The sequence below is a fragment of the Nansenia antarctica genome, assembly GCF_963989245.1.
Source record: "Nansenia antarctica genome assembly, chromosome: 5".
NCBI classification, from domain to species: domain Eukaryota; kingdom Metazoa; phylum Chordata; class Actinopteri; order Argentiniformes; family Microstomatidae; genus Nansenia; species Nansenia antarctica.
Genome location: NC_137690.1, coordinates 72675324 through 72686634, shown reverse-complemented (window position 1 = coordinate 72686634; position 11311 = coordinate 72675324). Strand labels below are relative to the sequence as shown.

The following is an 11311-nucleotide window of genomic DNA, read 5'->3' as shown; positions in this document are numbered from 1 at the left end:
ACTTCCTCAGGGAAGCCAGAATGTGGGTCCAGGTGACGTCTTTCTAGGACGTCCAGGTGACGTCTTTAGGACGTCTTTAGTCCATGAGACTAGGGGATAGGACTACATGTGTCTTGTCATAGCCTTGTATTACAATATTATTGGGGGTATAAAATGTGAGCTAAGAGAGTCCTCTCTCTTTTTTTCCTGCTGACCATCGACCAGAGCTGACTCACAGACCTCTCTATGACATCACAGACCTCTCTATGACATCACCGACCTCTCTATGACATCACAGACCTCGCTATGACATCACAGACCTCTCTATGACCTCACAGACCTCTCTATGACCTCACAGATCTCTCTATGACCTCACAGACCTCTCTATGACATCACAGACCTCTCTATGACATCCAGAGTAGGAATGCTGTAAGCTGTATGTCACTTTGCTTAAATAAAATAGTCTGTACCTCAGAAGCTTTGCTCGAGATCTATTTCAACCAAGTACCTATGTAAATATCCCACAACGGAATAAGGAAATGGAGTCACATCGAATGGTTTGATACCATTTGTCTTTTCGTTCCATGATTTACAATGAGCCCGTCCCTCGATTTCTACCTCCACCAGCCTCCTCTGCTACATACATACTGTACATACATACATACATTCATACATACAGTACATACATACAATACAGTACAGTCAATACAGTACATACAAATACATATTATTTCAGTGGCTTTTGTTGTTTTATTACAAAAATCATCATTATATGTTTTATTACTTTGAATAATGAATACCAGCGAAATCACTTTTAAAAAGCATGCACGTTCTTTTGGTTGGATGACTGACTCACTGGATCCACTGTATTGTACTGTTCTGTCCATCCTTCTATCCTTCCTTCCTTCCTTCTATCCGTCCTTTTCTCAGTCCCTCTACGTCTCTGACCATCATTTCCTCCGGTTCCTTCTGTGTCACAGAAACAGCTGGTAGCTCCAGCGGTCAGTGAGTTAAGTCTCCACGCCCTCCCGCGTCCCTCCCCGCGTCATCCATCCATTGTTCGTACGCAACACGTTCTTCTTCTCTGAAAAAGTATTTGTGTTGTTCCTCTGTCTCAAAGTGGGTAAATACCTTGGAGGGGTTGGGGGGGAGGGAGGGAGTCGGGGGGTGGAGTAGAATAGCTTGATTGGTTGGTTGATTATTTTGATTAGTATTTCCTGTACGTCAGTCTCTGGCATTTCCGCGTTCGTAAAATTAGCTCTGAGAGCGCCGGAGCATCCACACGATGATTGCCTCTCTTATCCAATCATATTACTCGGTCCCTTTATTTGATTGGACAAGAGGCAGTCAAACGTGGACGCTCCGGCGCTCTCAGAGCAAATTTTTACGAACGCGACCTCTGTGTCTAACTGTCCGTGACCTTCCGTGACCCCTCCGTGACCCCTCAGTGACCCCTCAGTTAGCCTCAGTTAGCTGCGATGATGATGGATGTTTCCTCCGCCTCCTCGTCTTTCTCCTCCAGCGATTGGACGACGCAGGGCGTCACGCTGAAGGGCGAGCGCCCGGGGCTCCTGACCCCCCCACCCGCCGGGGGCTTCTCCTCTCGCAGCGGGGACGGGGTCAGGGTCGCGGGCTCGGGGTCGACGGTTAACGTAACGTCGTCCTGTGGAAAACAGGAAGGGAAAGGTCAAAGGTCACCGTCAATCTGGCACTGGAAGATATTTTAAAATATATTTATTCTATTTTTTAAAACTCTTTTGGCAAAAAATGTTGGGCCGCTACCCACACGGTTAGCTGTGTTGCTCCTTCCACAAATGCATGATCCTACAAGTTGTACCTCGTTGTAAAGGTGACTAATCAGGCTTTCCAACGATATAAAATACAATACCAATTGGTATTATTAAAGGGGAGGAATAATCGACCGAAATAACATTTCGGAGCTTTTTTTTTAGGAGTTTATATGGATGAAAGATAAGGATAGTGGAGAGTGACAGGAGAGTAAGAGAGCATGAGAGCCTGTCAGCAGGGCCCGGGCCGGAGTGTAACCCGTATGCATGTCAGCAGGGCCTGGGCGTGGAGTGTAACCCAGGCTGACATGGGCTTGTGGGTGTGAGACCGCCGGACCACCCCAGGCCACCAGGCTGTGTTTATAGGGGACCAGTCAGGGTGGTGATCTGGAGCTAGCTCAAACAGAGCAGCTAGCCAGCCACCAGATAATGACACAAATATGTTCCAGCCCAAAATAGTAACACTAGTAGGCTGCATGTACTGACAGACCAAAATGAAGCTGGTTGGCTAGCTAGCAAGGCTACAAATGAGCGATGTCATACCGTTTCATCTGAATGAGATGATCAGCAGCTACCAAGACAAAGTCTGGTCCCTGAACCCCCAATCATAACTAATTCATTTATTTGCATTAGCTTCAACAGCTATCAACAAGTTAAAGACATTAGCTTCAACAGCTATCAACACGTTAAAGACATCAAGTCAAGACTAAAAACCCATCTTTTAAATATTGCCTTTAAATGACTAAATAATTAAATTATGATTATATCATGATTAAAGCACTGAGCTGCAACGTTTGAAAGAAAAGTGCTATACAAATAAAAGTTATTATTATTATTATTATTATTATTATTATCATCACTTCAGCGACAGTTGTACCACCTTAGGCTCCTCCTCTTCCTGCTGCTCGCTCTCTGCTTCTGGCTCCTCCCCCACCGTCTCGACCACGCCCCCGACCGTGTCTGCCATTGGTCCGCTCATCTGCCCGACAACCTCCAGCTGGGCGCTCCCCCATAGGTCGGCTAGGCGGGGGTGGGTGGGAGGGGCCAGGCTGTGGACCGTGCTGTTGGGCGTGGCCTGGAGGGAGTGGGAGAAGCTCTGTAGCCTGTGTTCCATCGTCTGTGAGAGAGGAGGGGGTCAGAGGGGGATGGGGGGAGAGGGAGGGTGGCGGGGTCACAAGGGTGGGGGGGGGCATAGGGGTTGGAGGGATGGGGGGGGGACATGGGAGGCACAGGGGGTGGGGGGTGGGATTGGGGGAACGGGGGGATACAAGGGTGGGAGGGGGGGACATATGGTTGTGGGGGGCAGTGGAAGGGGTTGGAGGGGAAGGGGGACACAGGGGTGGCAGGGGGGGGTGGATAAGGTTGGATAAGGGGGTAACAGTTGGTTCAAATCTCCTCAAGACACAACATGTCCTTTCGTAACCATGCCGACCTCTCTCTGACCTCCAGAGACATTAGCTAGCGAGCGGGGAGGTAGTATGAGTAATAGATTACTCTTAACAACTATGCTTAGCAACGACATGGAACCTAATGGGAGTTATGCGCACGCACGTTGTGTTCGATAACGTTCCGTGCATCACAATGACCCCCCCCCCCTCCCCCTCCCCCACCACCACCACCCTTAACACTAGAACAGCCATGTCTATGTTACCTACTATAATGAATGAATGAATGAATGAATGAATGGACTTTATTGTCATTGCTACAGTACAGGTACCAAACAACGAAATTTAGGAGGGGTGGCTCCCCTGGTGTTAGGAAAGGGAAAAACGATAAGAGCCGCCTCGGGGGTCAAATGACCATAGTCTTTACAATGAGAAGCTGCTACTTACACACAAAGACCACTAGTTGTCCGGCTTGTAAATTAGCCTGCCTCCTACACAGAAAAACCAGGAAAATATCTTCATACTAGCTTATCCTGATGTGATTTGTGAAAATGTAAGGATACTGGGGTGGTAGAACCCACATATCTAGGAAAAGTCATGAAAGGAGGGTCCTGAAATTTGATTAAGTGCGAAGATTTCTTCTACTCACAGGGTCAAATGAGGTCATTTGACCCCTGTGAGTAAAGAACATTTTCTACCACCCAGTATCCTTACATTTTCAAAATCACATCAGGATAAGCTAGTATGAAGCTATTTCGCTAGTTTTTCTGTGTAGGAGGCAGGCTAATTTACAATTTAAAAGACGTGCCAACTAGTGGTCGTTGTGTGTAAGTAGCAGCTTCCCATTGTAAAGACGATGATAATTTGACCCCTGAGGCGGCTCTTATAGTAGGTAAACTAGGCACGACTGTTCTAGTGTCAAATGACCGCACACACGACTTCTATCCTAGTGTTAATTGACAGTTGTTCTTCTTCTCAGTGCTGCCACCTACCTGTTGCTGCTGGTACTGCAGCAGCTGCTGCTGCTGCTGGAGGTGCAGCTGGTGCAGCTGATTCTGCTGGTTCTGCTGGTGCAGGTTGAGCTGCTGCTGGACGTAGCCCTCATACCCCGGCGCCGTCCCGTCATACGTACCCCCCCCTCCCTCGTACCCTTCCTCCTCCACCCCCCCCTCCGCCTCCGCCGCCCCCCCCTCGTAGCCCTCCCCCTCCCCCTCCCCCTCCTCGGGGTCCGGGCGGGGGGAGGGGGTGGCCCCGGCCGAGGGGGTGGCCCCGACCGAGGGCTCGTTGCTGATTGGCTCCCAGGCGTCGGAGGAGGAGAGACAGTAGAGGCCCTGGGAGACGTAGGTGTGAGGCCACACGTCCGTGGTCGACTGGTGCAACATCTGGTCTGTGGAGGGGATGAGGAGGAGAGGAGAGGATGAGGAGGAGAGGAGAGGAGAGGAGAGGAGAGGAGAAGGGAGGATGAGGGGAGGATGAGGGGAGGAGAGGATGGAGGGATGGAGGGATGAGGGGGAGGAGAAAAATCTGAATCAGAATTGCTTTTATTACATCGAATGTTCAGGCACACAGGTAGAAATTGGTGGTCTGCCTCCCCTGGTGTTCTACCTCCCCCAGCCTCTCCCAGCCTCCCCTGGTGTTCTACCTCCCCCAGCCTCCCCTGGTGTTCTGCCTCCCCTGTTGTTCTACCTCCCCCAGCCTCCCCTGGTGTTCTACCTCCCCCAGCCTCCCCTGGTGTTCTACCTCCACCCAGCCTCCCCTGGTGTTCTACCTCCCCCAGCCTCCCCTGGTGTTCTACCTCCACCCAGCCTCCCCTGGTGTTCTACCTCCCCCCAGCCTCCCCTGGTGTTCTACCTCCACCCAACCTCCCCTGGTGTTCTACCTCCCCCAGCCTCCCCTGGTGTTCTACCCCCCCCAGCCTCCCCTGGTGTTCTACCTCCACAAGCCTCCCCCAGCCTCCCCTGGTGTTCTACCTCCACCCAGCCTCCTCAAGGTCGTACGTGGTCACACGCCTCGGCCCAACTTCCCCCCCCCACCCCCCACCCCTGCCGCGGGCCACAGCTGCCATTTAGAGAACATTTGTTCACACTAAATAAAGCAGCTGATGCTCCGCTGTGAGCCTGTCACACGGAGAGGAAGTGACATCAATCAAAGCGAGTAGACGCGCCGAGAGACGAGAGAGAGAGAGCTCAGCGCCTCCGGCCGTGCGATTGGGGGGGGGTCCGGGGGGTCCGGGGTTCTGCAGGTGACGAGGCCTCCCTGATCGCTGAGCTGACCGGTTAATTTGATCACCCGGTTTAGAACCGTAGCGGTCGGTAGCCGATGTGGTGGTGGTGGTGGTGTTGTTGTTGTGCGTTTTCCTTACGGTACATGGCTGGTTGTTGGAGTGTAGCTAGCCTGATTATATTAGCTAGATGAACGTGGTGCTGTACGTTAATTGAACGCTGTATGCTGTAAAATGTCACCCTACCTGATGATTTAGTATGACGTGTTCTGACAAATCTAGTCTTTCTCTGTTTTCATGTCATGGCCGCGTTCGTAAATTCGGAGCGCACACTGGGTTTGACGTTCATATTGGATGATCTGATTTAGTTTTTTTTTTCCAGTTCAATGTCGTTTTAACTTTAACAGCAAACAGTAAAATAAGTGATGTTGTCTGGTTTTAGTCATGACAACCGTGTTTGTAGTCCTGTGACACCCATGTTTGTAGTCATGACAATCATGTTTGTAGTCATGACAACCATTTTTGTAGTCATGACAATCATGTGTGTAGTCGTAACAACCATCTGTGTAGTCATGACAACCATGTTTCTAGTCATGACAACCATGTTTGTATTCATGTGACAACCATATCTGTAGTCATGACAATCATGTGTGTAGTCATAACAACTGTGTGTGTAGTCATGACAACCGTGTGTTTAGTCATGACAACTGAGCGTGTTGTCATAACAACCGTGTGTAGTCATGACAACCATGTGTGTTGTCATAACAACCGTGTGTGTAGTCATGACAACCGTGCGTGTAGTCGTGATGACCGTGTGTGTGTAGTCATGACAACCATGTTTGTAGTCATAAAAACCCTATCTGTAGCCATTACAACCGTGTGTGTAGTCATGACGACCCGTACCTCTGCTGGTGACGCTCTCCTGGTTGGTCTGGCTGAGCTGCGCCACGCTGCCCTGGTCCGACCCCCCGTCCCCCAGGGTGTAGGAGGCGAAGCCCAGCAGGGTGGCCTGGGAGATGGCAAACTGCTGCATGATGCCTGCAACCACAACCACACTCTTATTACCACAACCACAACCCTAACACTAACCCTAACACTAACCCCAACCCTAACGCTGACCCTAACCCCAACCCCAGCAGGGTGGCCTGGGAGATGGCAAACTGCTGCATGATGCCTGCAACCACAACCACACTCTTATTACCACAACCACAACCCTAACCCTAACACTGACCCTAACCCTAACACTGACCCTAACACTGACCCTAACCCCAGCAGGGTGGCCTGGGAGATGGCAAACTGCTGCATGACCCCTGCAACCACAACCTTTTAGAATGAGAAGACTCACCATGGTCTCCTATGGAGGGGAGGGGGGGAGGAGAGGAGGGGAGGAGAGAAGAGGAGACAGGGACAGTCTCCCTGGAGTAACTTAGGGCTAAGTGCCTTACGCAAGGGCACACTAGTGGTGGTGTTCCCAGGTCTTACTGAAGGGCACACTAGTGGTGGTGTTCCCCAGGTGGGATTTGAACTCAAAACCTTCCAATCACCAGTCCAACTCACTATCCACTAGAGTCTAGACTACCCCTGTTTTATAACGCTTTTATTACTTACTGTACACAAGAGTACAAAATATTTGGCTTTGTTTCCTCAACGTTGACATGTAGCAGCATTTAGATACAGGGAGAAACGACACAACACAGTAATAATAAACACATTTCTCCTCATCTCGACTCACTAGAAGGCTGGATTCTTTCGCTTTTCATTCGTAAACATTTATTCAGGCAGGAATAGTCCCTTGACCTGTTGTTGTGTACAAAGGACATCCACGGTGATAATATCTATTTACATAACCGAAGCTCCTTCAGAGCCGCTAGCTACATCGGTCGTACCGGCAGCGAAGCGCGCCTCCTTCTCTCCGTCGCTGAGGTCGCTGTAGAGGTCGTTCTCCCTCCGCCGCTCCTTCTCCCGCTGCAGGTTGGCGCGGCCCGCCCCCCCCTCCGGCCCGGCCGACGGTATGCCCCAGCTCTGCCACTCGATCATGTGGGCCACCTTGCCCTGGGCCATGGCCGTGGGCTTGGTCACCTTGTCCTTCATAGACCGGCTCACTCCTGGGAAAGAGGGGGGGGGGCGGGGGGGGGGAGACGGGGTGGGAGGGGTTAGGATTACAGTTTGGGGGAGGGAAGAGGGGGTTAGGGTTAGGGTTGGGGGGGGGGGGGGAAGAGAGGGTTAGGGTTGGTGGGAGGGGAAGAGTTGGGGAGGAGGGGGGGGAGAGGTGGTGGGGGGTAGAGTTAGGGGTGGGTGGTAGGGTTGGGGGGAGGGTTAGAATTGGGGGGGTGGGTAGTGGGGGAAAGTTAGGGGTAGAGTTTGGGGGGTAGAGTTAGGGGTGGTGGGGTGTTCGTGGAGGGGATGGGGGGTAGGGTTAGGGTTGAGGGGGTAGGGTGAGGGTTGGGGGGGAAGAGGGGGTTAGGGGTTGGTGGAAGGGAGGAGGGGGGGGGGTACACCGTGTTACAACTCTCTCATTCGATTTGTGAAGATTCTCCACCTCCCAAGTGAGGATTCAGGATGTGAGATGATCTGGGGTGGGGGTGTTAGGGTTGGGGTGAGTGTTAGGGTGGGGGGGGGGGTAGAGTTAGGAGAGGGGGGGGGGGGCTGGGTGTTACTCTCTGAGGCAGCGGAGCTGGGTGTTACTCTCTGAGACTTCCTCTCATGCAGGTCTCTCAAGCCCTGTATGGCTGGAGGTCCAACCCGTGGGTGTAGACCACGGGAGGCTGGTCGGAGGTAGTAATCGGAGGACGGGACTCATTCTAACGCGTGGACCGCTGGAATGAGCAGAGCGTGCTTGCTAGCGTTCCTCATTCCGGCTCGTGCATTACGATGAGCCCCGTCCTCCGATTTCTACCTCCACTAGCCTCCCCGGGGTGTAGAGGTTAGAGAGGCCAGAGAGGCTAGTGATCGGAAGGTCGCTGGTTCGAACCCCGCCGCCTCAGGAGAGAGCTGGTGTGACTGAAGGGTTTGGGCTGGCATCATATCTAAGGTGCCTACCTACCACTGCCGTCGTGCCCTTGAGCAAGGCACGTAACCCCTAATTTCTCCAGGGGCGCTGACTATATGGCTGACTGACTTAGGTTGTGCCTAGAGCAAAAAATACATTTGGTTGTACTACTACACAATGACAAAGAGGTTGAATCTGATCTAAAAAACGGGGGTTCACTGCGCCGCTGTGCTAGCTGTCTGCGTGTTCGTCAAGGCCTGTTGACCCGATCTATCTCCGTGGTGGTGAACGCCAGCGCACAGATCCACATTAATATACGCCCCTCGTTACTCACTGAATTAATCCGCGAGATGAGCATCGTTGCACTCATTTGCGAGTCATAAACAATTTGGAAAAAAGTCAGTTTGTTTTGCTTGTTAAACACAATGTTGAAGAGGCACCGAGAGCATTATCTCTCATTAGAATGCACATAACTCAGGATAAAGAGGGACATATTCATTCAGTCTAAATGTTGGGGAGCTCGTTAGCGAGACGGAGTGAGTGTGAACTGAATAAATGGGGGCCCGACAGTGGCCACTTAGTCTGAGTGGAGGCCGAGGCGGTTTGTGTCTGTTTCAAAACTGCCGCACAGATTCAAATAAAAACAGTTTGTTTTCGAAAAAACTTGAATATCAATTGTCTGATTCTGAAGAGAGATGCTAATGTGATTGGGGATAATGGAGGGGTATGGTGTTCATGGGGCTTAATTATTGTGCTTCATTCATAATCATAATCATTCATAAGTGAGTACATTTTTTAAAATATCTTTGCACTCAATCAAATTTCAGGACCCTCCTTTCATGACTTTTCCTAGATATGTGCGTTCCACCACCCCAGTATCCTTACATTTTCAAAATCACATCAGGATAAGCTAGTATAAAACTATTTTGCAGTTTTTCTGTGTAGGAGGCAGGCTAATTTACAAGCCGGCCAACTAGTGGTTGTTTTGTGTAAATAGCAGCTTAGCATTGTAAAGAGGGGGTCATTCGAGGCGGCTTTTTTAGTAGGTAAAAAAGGCACGGCTGTTCTAGTGTTAATGTCCTCTCCAGTACACAACACGATACACCACCAATAGATAACGTCAACACAACAATAACAACACCACACCTAAACTAGACTCCATGACATCAAACACAGAATACCGCAGCATCAACTGCCAGGTCACCAACAACAATACACAAACTCCCATTTTCCCAACAACACTACACAAATAAACTACATTTCCCAGAATGCCTTGAGAGAAGAGGCTAAGTGGTATTTATATTCTTCCCCAAAAAAAGTGTCCATTGGGATTCCATCAATGACCCACTAAAGCAGCCATTTGACGCTAATGTTAATGGATCACATTATTAATGGAGGAGGGCAGGGAGGGAGGGAGGGAGTGGAGCAGGGAGGGAGGGAGTGGAGCAGGGGGGGAGGGGAGGAGAGGGGAGGGTGGGGGGGAGGGGAACCCACGTGGGGCGGCCATGTTGGCTCCACCCACCACCCTTCTCCTGGGGGCTGGAGCCGACATGGTTTACCACCAGGACAGACACACACCTGACACACCTGTCAGAGAGGAGCAGGCCAGCGCCCCGATGCCGTAGGGGTTGGAGCTCCTCTTGGGGTGAGGCAGCATGGAGGTGGTGTCCTCCATGGAGACCTGGAGGAAGGAGAGAGGGATGGAGAGAGGGATGAAAGGAAGGAGGACAGGAATTGTTATTTATTTTGTTGGCGGACGGAGGGACTGTTTGATCTGTCTGAGCAGTGTGTGTGTGTGTGTGGTTGTAGCAGAGGCTGATAGAGGTCGTAGTGTTGTTGAAGGGCCTTTGTTGTGTGTGTGTGTGTGTGTGTCGCGGGGGGGGGGCATTTTTTAAGGGCTTTGTAGTGTGTGTGTGTGTGCATTTTTTAAGGGCTTTGTAGTGTGTGTGTATGAGAGAGAGAGAGAGAGAGAGAGAGAGAGAGAGAGAGAGAGAGAGAGAGAGAGAGAGAGAGAGAGAGAGAGAGAGAGAGAGAGAGAGAGAGAGAGTGTGTGGCCAAATTAAACAAGAGAATTGGTGTGAATTGAATATAGTAAATAGGGTTATCAGATATGTTAAATATTATTATTAGAGAGCAGAGAACACAACTCTCAATAACAAATCATCATATCGTTAGCCTCAAGTCATATTTTGGCCAAATTGAGATATCTGCCTAACTCTACTCTCCTAACACTGCTGATTCACTGTGCGTTATTGCCTACTATGCCATCAGCCTATCAGAATGCTTGTTACATTCCAAAATCACTATCTGCCCAAGTCATCTCTTTGACATTTTTGCCACTACATACAAAGATGGCTTGGCTGATCACAAGTGAAGCAATTATGCTATGAGGCTAACGATATAGAAGAAAACATAGCAAACAAGAGAGTGTGTGTGTGCGTGTGTTCTCTAAACAAGAGAATTGGTGTGAATTTAATATAGTAAACAGGGTTATCAGTCATGCTTCACTCGTGGTCAGCTGAGCCATCTTTGTATGTAGTGTCAAAGAGATGACTTGGGCAGATAGTGATTTTGGAATGTAACAACAAGCATTCTGATAGGCTGATGGCATAGGCAATGATGCACAGTGAATCAGCAGTGTTAGGAGAGTAGAGTTAGGCAGATATCTCAATTTGGCCAAAATATGACTTAGGCAATTATGCTACGAGACTAACGATATGATACAAAAAAACCTTATTAGAGAGGCAGAGAACATCGTCTCCATAACAAATCGTCATATAGAAGAAAACATAGCAAACAAGAGATGCGTAACATTATCCAACACATCTCGGATGTGAACTTTGAGGAAGCAGGGTGGATCTGGGGTGAGTTCTTTACGTTCTTTTATCTCCTCTGACAACTCAGAGCCAGTCCCTTCTCTCCTCGACCAGCAGAGTTCTTAATTGAGAAA

At 50.1% G+C, this 11311-nt stretch overlaps 1 protein-coding gene across 1 annotated transcript; it reads right to left on the bottom strand.

Annotated features, from left to right (window-relative positions):
- Positions 1–1444: 1444 nt before the first annotated feature.
- On the bottom strand, positions 1445–10036 carry LOC308158350 (uncharacterized protein; the record flags this gene model as incomplete). Its single annotated transcript, XM_080531941.1, has 7 exons — positions 1445–1642; positions 2644–2883; positions 4144–4239; positions 4408–4538; positions 6276–6410; positions 7259–7477; positions 9940–10036. 7 exons carry the CDS (start codon positions 10034–10036, stop codon positions 1445–1447), a joined length of 1116 nt encoding a protein of 371 aa, XP_080388067.1.
- Between the last annotated feature and the right edge of the window lie 1275 nt (positions 10037–11311).